Source organism: Ammodytes marinus, assembly GCF_949987685.1.
Source record: "Ammodytes marinus genome assembly, chromosome: 1".
Lineage (NCBI taxonomy): Eukaryota > Metazoa > Chordata > Actinopteri > Uranoscopiformes > Ammodytidae > Ammodytes > Ammodytes marinus.
Window position 1 is genome coordinate 20,077,012 of NC_137230.1, and position 17,114 is coordinate 20,094,125.

A 17,114-nucleotide genomic window follows, 5' to 3' on the forward strand; every position below is an offset into this window, starting at 1 on the left:
TCACACTCTTCCTTGATATCCACACCATGCGGTTGTTGTACCCCCAGTCATGCGTGTCCCCTGTCACCATGTGCCACTCACTTGCTAAAGCGAAGGCCTCCGGTATGCATGTGGCTCTGGATGGTCTGCCAGCGCCCGGCCTTGATGCCCCCCGTCACCATGCTGCGGACGCTGTCACTGCGACTGGGCCCCGCCCCAGTCCCAGAGCAAGCACCACCCCCGCTGTCACTGGCCCCCGGCGAGGGTCCAGCACCGCCCTGCCCACCCTTATCCACAGCCCCACTGGAAGGAACAGTGAGGGGGATCGGATACAAAGAAACACGGACAGACAGGAAGAAAGGACCAGGAGGAGAGGATAAAGAGAAGTGAGACAGACGGACAGACGGACAGACGTACAGAGCCGAAGAGCAAAAGAGTTAGTCATACGGTGATTAAGACACTTTGTGAGCTCTTAGTGCTGCCACAACTGTCCAGTAAGAAAACATCAAAAAACTGGATGAGCTGCTGGTCAGCCAGACAGTGAAGAGGCCTTGACATTGATATTTATGTGTGTAACCCTGTGAGTAAATAGGAGAACACGGTTGTAGTTTTTTTTCTGTGAAAATTCGACTGAGACAAGAACATCTTCCAAAGTACAACATTTCTGTTTAAAACTAGATGAAATTGATGGCCATTACATTCAGTTAAGGCAAAGTGTGATGCCCAATTCACTCCAATAGCGCAAATTAAGAAAACATTGTCTATGCGCAATGTTCTCTTATTGCAGCCCACTAAGAACAATGGTTGGAAACATTTGAGTTTAGAAACAGACCGCAGAGTTTGAAGGGGCCGGAATTTCAGCATGTTTACCCCATTTCACTCCACACAGACAACAGCAATTACCAATCTGCTGGCTTTGCGAATTGGGCATAATAGCTGAGTAATGATGCAGATGCATCATTTTCAGGTTTAGCCACTGCAGGTGATGATAACAGAACACTAATGTCTCTGTAATTGCACAACAACTCACATGTTGCACATAATGAAAACAAAAGCATTTCTCATCACACCACGCCACCTGACCCACCCCGGCTGACCTCTACTCAGACGCCACAGAGACAAGTACACACACAACTTTGACTCCAGTACAGGGACCTTCCAACGAGTGACAACGAACCAAACAAAACAATGCTGCACACCACGACAATGTCTTCAACAACATTTAGACATTAATAGTCTGACGGTTCAACAAATGATTTCTCACTGAACGTTGAGATATTTTCTGACTGCTGATAATATGTCCTTGTGTATAATATGCGCCCTTGATTAATTTCTCTACCTAATATTTACCCCTTCCTTTATGTGATTATGGTGCAACATCTCAGTGCAAATTAACAACATTAAGGCTGTAATTGTATTGTACTTTATTTAATTTGTATTTATCTTGTTTACATCTTTGTTTGCTGATGTTATTTCTTTCTAATGGCATTTTAAAATGTTTTAATAAATTTTTCCGCTCCGTGTAAAGTGTTTTGAATTGCCTCTGAGTCTGAAAGGTGATAAAACACACTTAGCCTCGCCTGCCTAAAAGCATCGTTAAGAGGAGCAAGAAATAGTCATCTTGCTAAATGCCACGGAAATATGAATATTTATCTCAATTTCATAATGCAATGCAATCACAAGTATCATCACTGACGATTCAACAATAGTTTCACCATCAGTGCACAGACACAGCACAGAGTGATTGATAACCCTGCAGTTCTGAAAGAGTCAAATGGGATGTAATTATCAAGGATAAGAATGAACAGGTTTATGTAATGCCTCAGTGACGTGTGAGATGCATCTAAATGATGGAATGGCTGTTGATATGAAACAGAGTATTCACCATCCAAACACCTAATTGCTGTATTGTACACAACGGAGACAGTGTCTATTTTTGGAACAGGGCTCGGTAGTACAGGCTCAGGAGGGCCATCAGACAGCCTTAAAGCACTTACAGTACGATGAGTGATAGTGGGAGCAGTGACAACAAATGAGCAGAAAACACAGAGCGAGAGGAGGAAGAGGTGAGAGGAGTACAAACACATAATGTTGTTATGAGCAGTATTGAGCAAACACACCCACACAGACACACACACACACACACACACACACACACACACAAACAAACAACAATACAACATTGAACAAAGTATAAGACAAACCTTGCGGTTTAAGGTACAGTTTACGTTTTTTGGGGAAATACGCTTATTTGATTTCTGTTGGACAGTTCTGTTGGGAAGTTGAATACTACTTTTGATTCTGAAGACATACTCTGGTACATGACAAACCCTGGAGAACAGCACATTGTTGTTTTTATCACTTTGATTTTTTTTCTGTGTGGCTTAAACAAATCAGATCTAATGTGTCAGTCAATCAGTTATCTATCTATCTATCTATCTATCTATCTATCTATCTATCTATCTATCTATCTATCTATCTATCTATCTATCTATCTATCTATCTATCTATCTTATCTATCTATCCATTTTTATTATCTAACTCTGCCAAAATTAAAATAAGCTAACTTCCCAAAACGAACTTTTCCTCTAACCCATTCACAGATAGAAAACAAAAACTGTGCGTGTATATATATATATATATATATATATATATATGTATACTATATATACACATCCAACAGTCAACCCTTTGGGAAAACCCTAATGGTTAAGTATGTTTAAGTCAAGTCTACAACATGTCTACAGAGAGGAAGTTCTGAAATGGAGTTGAGAGGCTGGGTTGTTTACAATGGGGGACAGGTTCAGGTGAAACAGTGAGATCTGCTCTCTGAGGGTTGTCCATCTCCATGGTAACACTCCATGGGCTGCAGGTGACAGGTAAAGACTAAAGAGGGTCTGATGAGGGCAGCAGGGCTGTAGGGAATGGGGCTATCAAACTTTTCACTTGTACACCCTGTACACCACTCTCTACATGCAACATTAAAATTGTATTTTCCAGATTGTATGTTCTGTGTTTTGATTGTAACAAGATAGGACCTCCTAAAACAGTTGTGTCTTCAACATAAATTTGATCATCTATGGTCTAAACTAAAGCATCTAAAGTCTGTTTCAGTGATGATATATTCATACATTTTGCTTTGTTGCTGGCAGACAGAAACAATGCCTTCCACCTAAAGGTTATTGGTTGTAATTTCTGTCAATGCTAGAGCAGTCCAAGGAATCAGAGTACTACTAAGGGATTGTGTTGCACATACCCATCAGGTGCTGCATGGCAAGTAGTGTATACTAATCACCAACTCACTGTGGACATGCTTGAAATAAAAAACATGAGGATTACCACGGATGAGCGGAGACTACTGTTTAAAGATATGAGGCCAGACAGTATTACAAAGTTAGGCCTTTCCGCCTCCTTTCAGTCAATTAAACATGACCTTCTCACTGCTCGAAGTGATACTGAATATTGATAAATATTTGCCTTTGTATAAGACTATCTTTGTACTATCTGACAGGCACCTACACACAAATAGACGAACACTAGAATGTGTTAAAATCATAAGTTTAGTGTGCAAAACCGATCTTTGCAGTGCCAATTTCTGTTCACTATTCATTGAGTTTTGAGGGAGTTTCTCAAGGTGCACACAAGCCCCTGTTCATTACAGCCCTGCACAGATAGAGGCGTCCCTTACCAGCCATGACTGAGACTCACTTGGGCGTGAGGCGAGGGTCTCCGTAGGGAGCATATGGAGACATGTTTAACAGGAACTCCTTGGGCGGGTAGGAGCTCCACCTCTGTTGCACGTTGCTGCTGTCATTGTTATTCCAAAAGTCTCTGTCTAGATCACTGGGGCAAGAGTGAGAGAGAGAAAGGGGAGACGGGTGAGAGCAGCACAGGATCAAAGACCAAGATGAACAGACATGCCAGGTGTTAGTGATGGCAACAATGAGCAAAGTAGGAATACTGTCTTAAATCTAAAGGTCAAGGAGAGGGTGTTAATAAATAGGACACATTTGATAGTGTCAATCCCCTATAAAGTTATTTTCTAAAACAAAGATACTTCAACAGGACAAAGGGATAAGTCTTTTGAAATGTGCATGTCCAAAGAAAAACCTGTTAGAATGAAATGTTGGTGCATGATTATAGAAACAAAAGAAAAGAAAACACCGGCAGTGTGAAGTGGACATTTTATCAGGGATTAGGACACAAATAAAAACATCGGAGGCCGAACATCCTAAAGAAAACAAGAACAGGTTATCAAAAAAACACACATTGGAAATTAACTGATATAATAATGTCTGGCAAAACAATAGTTATAAATGGGTTGTATAAATGACATTATGTGTTGCCCTTCCTTCAGGACATCATTAGTAATGCCAACAACAACATACAATCAGTGTTCCCAATATAAATATGTATTCTAAAATAATATTACAACACCTATGCCAGGTTGAAGCACAGTACAAGACATTGCAAAAAGAAATGTATAGTTAGTTTGAGTATTCTGATTTGAACCATGTCTTGGATTTAATTTTTAACATAATGTAGAGGCTACAACACATTTTGAGTGTGCTGTTATGAAGTGCGGCTTTTTATAATGTAAACAAACCTTTTATTTACACAAACAAAATTTCGAGTATCTTTCCTTGGTTGTTCTTGAGACTGTACAACTCAGCCTCTTTGATAAATGAGAAAAAAAGTCCCTGTATAACAACACTTCACATTTCAGACCATGCAGGGGGTGCTACGAGATTAGCTTTTCAATCAGAAATGTCAGTTAATAGGCGATACTATCACCACATCATAGATCATTTCCATATGCCTCCATCTAAAACCCTCCCTGACACCTACTTGATGGCTTTATTTTCCCCTCGACCTCTCACAGATTCTGGAGAGCTGGCAGTCTCCACCCCGGGCTTATTCCTCTTTCCCTGCAAAAGTGACGAGAGAGAGAGAGAGAGAGAGAATAACGGGGAGAAAGATCTTAGAGCCATGTCTTGAACGTTGTTTACAAAAGCATTTTTTGGCAAGTCAAGTGCTCATTATGGAGGCTTAAGGACACAATCGGGTTTAAAACATGTTGTAAAATGCGATAAATGAGGATAAGAGGCAACAATTGGTTTGATGCCAGGACTACAGCCGGCGTCTGAGGATCAAACACGCGATGAGTACCACTTAACTACAATGAGATGCAAAAACACCCTCATGCATACGACACATTCACTAACATGTCTTCACACACAGACAAGGACATCATGCATAATATGCAATACACTGAGTTAACATTGACATTAACAAAACTGTAGTTCATATCTACACATAACTTTGTATCTATGACCCTTTTTCATTGCAATGGTTGTGTAGGAGCTGCCATAGCATGTGCATTAAACCCGTAGAAACATAATCAACTAGTTATATTCACAGCTGTGCGTTCGGGGATTACAATCACAGAGTAAAATGTGCTCCTCTTCAATAATGAAACCACGAATACCAGCTATGGGGATACCGCTTCAAGGTCACAAGGACAGTGTTTGGTAAGCTTTGGCTGCTTACGTTGCCTCCTGTGGTCAGATGAGATTGTTAAGAAAACATTATTAGGTAAATTAATTAGTCTAACTAGTATTCTCTCGTTTACAGTAACACACATCAAGCAAAGCAATCTGCACTGCAAATATTCTGCTCAACAAAAATGTCACTCATTATTACAGTTTACAAAACAATGTAAACGCAATTACTGTGGGGAATATCATTGCCTGGTCATATAAGATTAGACAGTATAGTGTTGCGCTTTCACTATCAATAAGTGAAACCTAATGCTGAGCTATACAGTAATTCATAACGCTGTGGGTATCTCCAGAAGGGACTGCCTGTAAAATAATAATAATAATTAGAATAATACCAAATGTGTCCTCTCAGGGATAAGGTGTCTATCCTTGCAGGCTTCTTTGGAGGGTGAGACATACACTTCTATTACTTAACTTGCTGTAAATGTTAAAATAGTGCTTTCAGCAAAGCAACACACAGTTATTGACCCCTGTGTTTTATTGACCTCTCTATATACATTGAACTCCTGAGGTTGTTTACACTGAGCTCTTTCCGTGCTGAGTCACGCAGACCCTTCTACACTTACAAAATGTTTTCCATCCTAACTTCACATCAAGGACATTAGGAGCACATATATCGCTAAATGTCAACCGAATAAACAAGACCTTTCCCCATTTCTCAACTGGCCGTGAGACAAAATTAGACACACCAACATGATCCTGTTTGGAAATCTCAGCTAGATCACCATCTGCTTCTGTAGATAATCATCCTCCACAGCAAGTTAAATGAGTTTTAATCCCATGAGTGATAATTTGACAAAATATGCAGTACTCCGCATTTGACTCCTCCACATTAGCTATCTATCAATAAGAAAGACTTTTACCAGTACACAATGTGCCTGGATGACAAATTACAATGTGAGGAGAAAACTATGTTGGTCCCATTGTGATGAGTTTTACATAACATAAGATTTGAGAGTTGTATGTTTAAAGGAAAACTATGTATAGGCCTATAATTATTTATTGTTACTTTTACATAAGCCGAGATTGGTTTTCTTGCTTTTTGTAGCATGTTGCATCCATTTGGTGTTTCCTGTTTCACTCCTACACCCTCAACCGCGCTTCCTTTTAATTGCACAAAAGTCGTCAAACCTATAGATACATATAAACTAATTCATAACTTCCCTCTTTGAAGTGTCAATCTGACTCCTCCTCTCTTCCTCAGAACTGAGATTTTATTCAGCAACACACACAGCATTAAGGGTTAATGCCCCGACTTGCAAACAGCTCATAGAAAGAGACATGTTGAATACTAATGATAAGGATAAATGAAGTGGATGCGATCTGCAATTGAATGTTACTTGGGAAATTAAATTTCAAAAGAAATAGAAAAGCTATCTTTTTATTAGTGGTTTCTGCATATGGTTTCTGTTCTGCTGTCAGCATGTGATTGTTTACGTATAATGAAACACCATTTTGTTGAGAAGTCATCGTACCAAACACACTGTTTTCACATAACAGTGTAAAATGCCAACCCTGGTGGTAAGCGGGTTAAACCTCTGCATCAGGAACACTGAGTAGACCTTGGTGTGCAGCCACAGCTTCTACAGTACCTCTCTGTCACGTCACATGCTATGCCACTGTTTCTTATTCACACCTACGGGCTATTTTTAGTTGTTTTAGTTCACCCGACCTGCATGTCTTAGGACTGTTGGAAGAAATTGAAGAGACACATACACACTGGGAGAGAACGTACAAATCTAAAAAGCCGCCGTCAAGCGGTAGGGTTCAAACCAAGGACGAACGGTGAAACACCATGTGGTTCGTGCTGCTGATGTCCTTGCTATGTGAGGGACAACACAAGGTCTTTAAAAGAGGACTGTCTGACATCACCATTTGCTGAGTAGACTGAATTTGTGTTCCTTCAATTATTTAGGACAAAGAGAAGAGTCATAGAGAGGGTGTCTGTCAATGCCGGCAGCCATAAGAGTGTGAGTCCTAATAGGAGTAGGAATGAGATCTTTATAGAACCATTGACAAGACTCCACATAAAGCTTCAATGTAAAGAGGTGTGAAAACATTAAAAACTACCCCTAAAAAAGGTGCTATGGGTAAAAGAGGGGTTTTGGTAGAAACCTTGGAATCGGATACTTCACATACGGATAGTTTCAGTACAACCTCATGCATATTTAAGAGCTGTCTGAAGAACAGATGGTTCCAGATGCAGACAAGGAACAGGAAGCCTAGAGTTTCCTCACACCTAAACAGACAAGAAATGTTGTCCACAATGACCCATATGACCATTCATGCGCTTGTTTTCTGATATAACAATATAGGTTTTGGAGAAATGAAAATATCATGTTACTTCTGATTAAGATAGAGGGGAATTTCTTTCTGTCACCGCCATCAACTTGTCAGGAAAACAAACAGATGCAGTAGGTTGTTTTTATGTGTCTCAACAAACAACCAATGCTGTGTTTTATCAGACAGTTACTCTAGTTCCTACGTCTATTTTCAGTTTCTGCTATTTTATTTTCCCTCTACTTGCTTCCATCCAAAGGGTAAAGAAATGTTTTTTTTGCTCATAATATTTATCTTTACGTGACCAAACTTCTTATCAGACGTTGATAGACGATTCCTTTACTCTTTTTTTTGGTTGAGAGATTTGCAGCTCGATTTTGAACTGAATGATAAATGCAAGTAGATTGCACTCAATAAAGGATTTTAAGCAGCCTGCAGCCTGAAGGCTTTTAGATGCAGCCCAGCATCTGTCCTGCAGACAGGTGGCCCCTTTATTTATTCTACTGTATCCATCTGTAATCCATCCACACTACACTATTATTTATCACATCACAAGTCCAGCTCTGCACAAACGTTTCCAACAGGGAGTGAAGCTCTGGCCCTGACCTAATCTATCTCAGCCACTGCACTGTAAACATGCTGTGCAGTGCATACACACAGGACAGAATAGCATTAGATTTGGGGACATGGGAAAGGGATGGATTTATAACAGAATATGCTATCAAGTACAGCTCATCTATCATTTAGCAGAATCATAAAATCTTGAGGAGGGATGGAGTGGAGAGGGTGGAGAAGGCACAGTGTCGAGAGAGTGTGGGAGGATGTGAGAAACGGGAGGGAAGATCAAGGGGACGGAAAGGAACAGGAGTACCACGACAGAGTAGCGGGGCAAGAGAGGAACGGCAAGGGACAGGATGGAGGAGGGTTGAAAGGGAATCAAGAATAATGATGGTGGCGTATCTCTGCACAGGAACTTAGGGATGATTGGAGATGTGAGTCCCTGCTCTGAGCAGTGCGTTCCGGCTTCCCTGTGGTGTCCTGCTGTCATCTTGTATAGTTGCACACCTGGATGTCGGACACCCGACCGTCCAGCATCGCCTTCTCTTCCTGCCAGTCTGCGTGCCTTAAGCAGCTGTATCTGCCTCTGCCTCCCGCTTCCCTCCCCCTTCCACTCCCAGAAAACAACCAATTGCGTGAGACCAGTTCCAGCAGGCAGCGTCATGGAGCAAATGCTTTCGTCTTTTTCTTTTATGGCAATAAATGTGCCATTCCTATTTATACGATTCAACAGAAGAATAAATGGCTTGTCTCTTCAATATCCTAAACACACAAAACCTTAATTTACCAACCCTATCTCCTACAAATGTTGTTTATATACTACTAATGTGTTTTCGTTGTTACTATTTTTTGTTCTCTCTTTTCTTACACCCTGGAGCAATTCAGGCAACAAAAGCAATTAGGGTTAAGGTTGGGGGAAAGATTGAAGTTTTCGATTAAATGTTAATGAGTAGGCCAAGGGCGTTATCACCGCCATTATTACCCCACAATACATGATACATTGAAATGTGTCCCCTTTAAAATGTGTTATCAAATACCTGTGAAATCCCCAACCCTCAATATGCAGTGTTAAACTCACTCAAAATCACAGTGGTGGCATGTTCAATATAAACTGGCTAACACATCTGGATGTGTGTTTTCCCCCAACTTAACAGTCTGGTGGATGAAAGGAAATGTATTCAGTTAGCTGCCCTTTTAAAAAGTCAACTGTGTCGCTGTGAACCGACCAGGTTACCATTGTGTTGGTAGTCAAAACACAAACCCTTGGGTGCACAGTGTGTGGAGTGTGTCCTGTGTTTTACTGAACATCCCATATGTTGCTTCAGCAGTACAGACACGGCCTCCCAGATGAGCAACACTTACTATTAGTGCTATATTTGAATGTGCTGATTACCTTTACCTCACGTCATATAGAGATGATGAGAACAATCATTATGCAGCCCTATTACTGACCTTTTCAAACTCCCATTCTTGGTACATTGCACATTCTTACCTGTAGGTGTTTATTCATTTAACCTTTAGGAGAGTATCACACTAAACAAACAAAATATATTAATATGGAAAATGGAAAAAAATAAAAGAGACAAGGGACTATGAAGAGGAAAGAGACTACAGTGGGAGCAGCTACGGAAACAGAGAGGGACATTGCTGAAGAAAGAAATCAGTGACATTCTGACAAGGACATGGAGTTAAAGTGACAAGGGAAAATACAAACCAAGAATAAAATGTAAAGGAGGGTTAAACAAAAACAGACACAGATAACATGAGGATAAACAAAGACATGTTTCTGGTCTAATTCAGTGGATTTGTGTTACTCCAAAACAATGATAACAAAATGGCTTTTAAGGAGCACTACTCTGCAATACATAGTTTATAGTGAGGGATTACAATATTAAAATGATATTATTGTATCATTTAACTTTGCTATTTGTCCTCTGAAAAAGCCCATTTAACTCTCTGCTTGTGTGTGTTTGATCAACTGCTACAATGCAAACAGAGAGACAGACAGAGATGAGAGAGCGGGACAAAGGCAAGGCGTGAGGGGTGACAGAGTGGAGGAAATGCCAGAAGATCAAAATGTATAGGGGGAATTATGGTTACTCTACCAGCAGCCAATAGCTCAGAGTGATACTCATTAGCATGTGAATCATTAGCATGGCGCTGGAGGCTGGGGGGCAGGCAGCCATGATGCGCCAAGCTCGGAGCGCACAAAGCTATGTTTACAGAGAGAACTAAAGTCTCTGATCATGTTTGCTGCCATGGCAAAACACAAATACTCTCTCTGGCTCCTGTGCCGGAGAGCACACAGGGCAAAAACACTGTTTAACAACAACATGTAGAAGGCAGCCTCTGCATATAATCATTTTCAAGGCCACAGTATTACCAGAAGAAAACCTGACGGCCCACACAGCTGCAGTTCATCTTCAATGTCACATTGTCAATGTTCAGAGGCATGTTAGAATAAAGACTTTGTGGAGGAAGATGTGTTTTCACCAGAACCATTTGCCCTCACTCACAGGGCTGAGTGTTGAACCAATGTGTCTGTAGCACTGAGTATCAAAAACTTTAAAGAACCAAATGTTGGCAGTGAATTTTTTATTATTCTTTGATCAAAGAGATCCCTATTTATATCACATTTTTACTAATTTAACAAAGTTGTGCAACGTTTTGTTTATGTAAGGTCATTTCAGATTTAAGTGTTAGGTTTAAATGGTTGCAAATTATGTCGATTGACTAATTGATTTATTAACTAATCAACAACTCGTTTCAGATCTGCTTTGGTATCAATACCAACATTCACATATATTTCAACACTAATATAAAAAACGTTTGGAACTAGTGCATGCCCTACTTTGTCACATAAAAAATAATACAGTAGTTATCAGAACACGTCTAATTTATTCACCACTTGTTGTCCCATAAAAAAAATAACTTAATGATTATTTAAAAGTAATTATGTAGTTGAAACAATTATTGAGAATAATCATGTCAAACGCCATTTTTTTCTCTAAAACATTTTAAATAGATGCTAACATTGAAATATGTTTGTGGAAATATGAACAATAAGCGCTGTCACTTACCAATTTACGTTGACACCAGGTGCAGACGCCACAAAGAGCGACCAGCCAGACGGCACACACTACGAAAGCAACAGACACCAGGAATACGCTGAGCGACACTGAGCCTGATGGAGAGAGACAGAGACACATAGAGAGGAGGGTATTAGTGCATTTAATGTAACACTCGCCTGGTCGAGGTTCCTGAGGTTTGAATTTCACTGTCAGAACTCCACACGAGTCTATAAAACAAGAAGAAAACTCTCCCCCATTCAAAAGAGAACATGTTGGTATATTTAGGAGAAATGCTTTGTAATGTACTTTCTCTCTTTCCTTTCCCCATTCATCCTTGTCATCAGTACGACACAGAGAGTAATGTACCAGGAGTTTGGGGGGAAATGACATAAAAGCAATGAAGCTGCTTCATACTCATGTTCCCTGCATGTATCAATATGAGATTTGCACATGTCAGGAAGAGATAATATCATGGGCCAGGATCTGTGCAATTACTAGCTTCCGTTTTCTCTCTTTTATCTCGTGAGTCCTTCACCAACTTTATTCCCGTCTAGACGGGTGAACATTTCTTCCACAGCCTTTAATTCCTCATCTCTATTACTTTCAATTACTGCCTCTCGACGATGCCGCTCATTCTGTTGTCTGCCAAGTCATTTAAAATGCAATGGCACGCTGGCAAAACAAAGTCAGCAAACAATGAGCTCATAAACTGCAACATCCCTCTCCTCAGCAAAACAGTACATTATTTATTTCCGAGTCTTTCTGTCTGTACCTGAGAAATTCCTCTGACTACTGATTCCTACCTTTATCCTCCCCATTTCACTCTTCATCCCAGCCTGAGCACTTTCAAGGTTTGTGTATTTTTTTGCGAGCCAATAAAAAAGGAAGGGATTAGCTAAGCCAAGTTAATCATGCATATCCACCCTCTTCCTTCACGTTTTATAAACCTCCTGTGATTTTGACTTCCTGAGGAGTATTATGCACCTTTTAGACATAGTTCTATGCACCGTTATTCTGTGTAAGCACTGCTTTTCATCAAATGTCAAGTCACACAAAAGGATAACGTACAAAAAAGCTAAGGAATTTTAAAATGTAGGTAGCCTAGTTATTTACACAAGATATTGGCTCCTCGTACAAACATTTTCAGCATACCTATTATTATCTGGAAGTATTGTGTTACAGTATATACAGTGTCAACATTGAGGTTCCATTGGTTTATTGCATGTAATTCCCTGTTTCTCTCATCCTTCATGTTTCCTGTTCCTGTAAATAAAAATACATATCCAACAATGCTTAAAAAGGAAAATAGTTGGACCGGTGAACAAAGGATAAAGGAAAATCAGAAATGAACTGCTGAAGGCACATGCCATTTAATACATATAATTAGGTTGGTCAATATCAAATATCATTATTTATTTTTTCAAACCTCCCCCTATATGATCTGCCGGTGTACATGAATGCAGAGGTTTATTTCCTTGCTTTTGGCAGTTTAAATTGCTCCAATTATTAAAGTGTCAGCTTCTTTTTTACCCACAAGCCGCACCAAAATTAAAGCCTTTTAGCCTGGTTATTCAGTATCAGATTTTAAATAAGGAAATATTAAACCGGGCAGGATATGATTGCAATTGAGATCACAAGGGCTGAGTTTTTCCTTGCTCTGAGCTTTTCAGTCTGGCGGCAGAGGGTGCGCTGTGGTAAAATTGCTTTCAAGAGTGTTTCAATGCTAAACCAATAAGTAGGCTCGTTTTTGCTGTGTGTCCTTGTAAATTTAGAGCAAAATACAGCTAAACACAACGCTTTGTTGGAACGGGCAATAAAAAGGTGTAAACAACTCTCCAGTCAGAGGAAAAGCAACCAGCAGGAGAAAAGCATGTCTCCTTTCAGTGCTTTTAGAGCTGCCAGATCTCCAGAGTGGACACAAGAGACTGACAGTTTCTCACTTGGTGGGATGTAAATCATCAGGGGGACTTTGGGATTTCAGGCACAAAACCATTAGAAAAGTGATTTTTTTATGTCAAGACATAATGTTACCATCCCAGAGTTTGTCAAGGCAAATCCTTATTGATAGACGTACCTGTTTTGTAACTTTGCATTCTATATTTGCATCTGTGTAAAAGTCTTAAAAGTCACCGGTGAAGTCAACATTTTCTGTGTAGGATTCAGATTGCGTTTCAGAGTTCAAGGGACTCATGTGATGCATGCATATCTTTGATCCGCAAGATTAAAGGCAGTACATGAATGCAACTTAACAGGAATCCTCTTAGTGCACAATTTGTTTTGATGCACTTTAAACAAATAGAAGAGTTCTTACTCTTCTTTAGCATGTCTGACGGATTAGCTGATTATGGTGTGTTTGAAAAGGAGAGAAAAAATCAACCAATACCAAAGGTTATAAATGAAATAAGAACAGACACATTTGCTATTGAGAGAAGGGAATGTGGATGTAGGGAGTTTAAACTTCTTGCGTTGGCTGATACTGTATGTGAATACAGACAAAACATGTTGCAATCAGAATGCAATCTGTTTGGCATGAATAAATCTTCAATGTGTATAACTTTTCTGGAATAGTAATATGTATCACTAAAGCACTGCAGTTCAGCACCATGGACAGCATCCATTCCCACTGACGTTCACTTGTAGCCTGTAGCACTTGTAGCATTTGTAGGGCTGACTGGACCAAGCTGGTCCAAATGTTTGCTGTTCTTTTTCATCATTCAGGTCGTATTGGAAAACTGTAAAATAAATATCAAGTCAACTGCAAGAACATCTGGTTACTGAATCTACATCGCCCAGAAATGCCTTCTCTCAATGTCAACACAAAGATGATTACATATATGTTTTTCTAGGAGCATAGAGAGAGGCCAACGACCTTATATGGGGTAAAATAATGTAGAAATTTTATATGTGGAGAGTTATGAAAATGTTTTTTTTGTTTAAGATTACAGATTATTGCTGAACACTGCATTGTGCTTCAGGTCTCACTTGTTTGTGATGGTGGGAAACAACACCCGTATTACCTCAGCTGCTGTGCCCCACCAGCAATCCGTAAAATCTGTTTTAACCTCACTTGGGAATAAGATCTTTGCCCAAGAGATAGGCTCATATCCTCCAAAACCCACAACCCACTGCGACCTCTCTCTCACAAAATTACCGACCTCCCCAGCATCTGTTTCAGGAGCTGGCCTCATCAAAATGTACTAATCATTGCTGGAAATATTTGTTTTAAAGCACACTACTGGGAAACTATGGATCAGGGCCATTTCTGACCTCATTTTGAAACTGCTATTGATACCTTAACAAAAAGGCATACACTACTGCACCTGTTTCTCAAAACACCCATGGCTGTGAGGTGTGTTCATTTGAACATAACTTGTCAGGACAAGAAGGAAACTGTTAGATAGTTAGACAGTGAGACCATAAAACACTCTTTCTGCCTTTTCTCAGGCTAAGATGATCCGATTACATTTTTTTTTGCACATTTATACTAAATAGGATCTCCGAGTTCAATACACCTTCATATTCCAACCGGTGAAGTAGGCCTTTAATGAAGCAAATGTTTTAATTTACAACTAAAGTGTTCCCTAAGTTAAGCCAATAAACTCATGTCACATAACCATTTTACCTGACGGGTGAGAGTGGTGGCCACATCAAAGGGACCCATAGCAAAATATTAACAGTTCATGACAGAGTGAGGAGCTCAGTGAACCAAATGGACCTCGACGTCACGCAAATGCTCCTCCACTTTGAGAAGAGCCAGCTGAGCCAGTTTGGCCACCTGGGGAATGATATCTCTCTGGCAGTGGCCACCAGTGACTGAAGGGATACCACAGGACCGGACATGAAGGATATCTACTATCAGGCTGGGGGAAGCTTCACATATAGGCTAGCCCACTTGATTTAGAACTAAATATGATTTAAGATAAATAGGCAACTGATTGGCGGCATCAGGTAAAGTTATCAATGTTCCTTCATCTTGTGTCTGTCTGTACCCTTTGATTTGGACCTTTTGGGGGGGATTTTGTGGTCTAGCTCTGATGAGTATTGAAGTTCATAAATAACTATTTTCATGTACAGTATATTTGACTTTTTTGTTGTCCAGAGATGCCTCTGATTTTGCACATCATTATAATTATGTATTGTGTTTAGTATAGTCCTAAATCATATAGTAAACAAACCACCTAATTAACTGAAAAAATCATTTTACACCATAACCTAAAAAACAAGGTTCACTTACTAGCTTTTTCCAGAACCTTCAACCATAGCATACAGTTTTCTTCAGTGGATGAGGATTGCTGGGTTTTCACGGAAACACATTTGTTGACAAGTTGTAAGCTCAGCAGGTGTTATAATTGTATCCATTTATTCCATTTGAAAGTTTTTAATCCATGTTCGTCTAAAGGTAAAGCAGCATGGAGCAAAATCTACTAACGAAAACTGTGTGATGTGGTTAAAAGCTCAAAAAAAAGCTAGTAAGTGGGTTTTGAGTTTGGAATGTTCTTTCAAACAACTATTTCTTAGGTCAAGAATGGACTTGGATCCTTATTAAAATAGTAATTAACACTAAGCTGCACGCACATTTACAAAAAGCTTAATTGTATTTATGAAAACTAAAACCTTTATTTCACACGAAACGTGGCACATTTAGACCTATCCTTAAAGAGAACATGCAGCAGCTGATGTTATGATGTATTGTCAGGTTGTGTGAGGCTCTATAAATGTGGATTACACACAGATGCAGTACCAACTGTGCTGTTTGGTATCATACTGGGAACCTCCTACGGCTCCATGTGTAAACAAGAGTGCAGGGCAGTACTGCTCCTATCACTCAAACTCTCCCACTTGTTCTCTCTGTGTTTTGTACTTTGGAGTAACAGCATACCTAGTCGGAGATCATTTGGTAATCAATAAACGTAACGCAGAGACCGTTTCATATTTAATTACAGGGTCGTTCTCCATATTCTCCTCATAATTGTTATTCTTGCCTACCATCTTCCTTCTTGCACCTCTGCCAACACGCCATTATTTTTACTCATGTTGTAATTATGTAATTTATAACACAACTGATTAGAACTGCGCTTCAGAAGTAGCCCTCATATAAACTGCATTTGTCTCTCTCTCACTCCCCACACGCAGCACCCTCCTTCATCCCAACCACCACGCCTAATTATTCAAATTTTGTAGCAATTTAGTAAATTGCTGCAAAATTGGGAATGATAACACTGAAGTGCTGTTGGGTGACTGGAAAGTACAAAGCCAGGTTTTGTACTTACGATAGAAAAAGCTCTTGTGAAGAAAACTGAGCCTCCTAATGGATTTTTTTCTCCTTGAAAACTAAAACTTATAATGATCGACTATCAAGCACAAGCTAACCTTTACAAATGTAATGCTAAACAATTATCTCTCATGGTAAATTTTCTCACATCACAGCGAAAACCACTTTGTGTTGAAACGTGTTGTGGACTCCAGTATCATAATATTGTTAGAAGATGGGACCTTGAGCAAATGCTTTTATACATTAGCTTGTTTGCCTACTCTCAGTGGCCTTTGTCAACTTTAATGTGTAAATAGGCAGTGGCGTGCACAGGTAGACCTGATGTGGTGCTGAAGCACCTGCCCTTTTCCCCTGGCCCAATCAAGTGCCCTTTTGAAAAAAAAAAAAAAAAAA

The 17,114-nt window shown here is 39.8% G+C and overlaps 1 protein-coding gene across 1 annotated transcript in view; it reads right to left on the reverse strand.

The window, feature by feature from the left end:
• Window positions 1-17,114, reverse strand: part of syt7b (synaptotagmin VIIb) — a 102,136-nt gene that overhangs the window by 37,334 nt on the left and 47,688 nt on the right. Inside the window, exons 2-4 of the mRNA XM_080027766.1 lie at window positions 11,459-11,562; window positions 4,828-4,907; window positions 3,688-3,822 (exon numbers count right to left, since the gene is read on the reverse strand). Of these exons, the coding sequence (XP_079883892.1) occupies window positions 3,688-3,822; window positions 4,828-4,907; window positions 11,459-11,562 (319 nt within the window). The remainder of the gene's footprint in view (window positions 1-3,687; window positions 3,823-4,827; window positions 4,908-11,458; window positions 11,563-17,114) is intronic.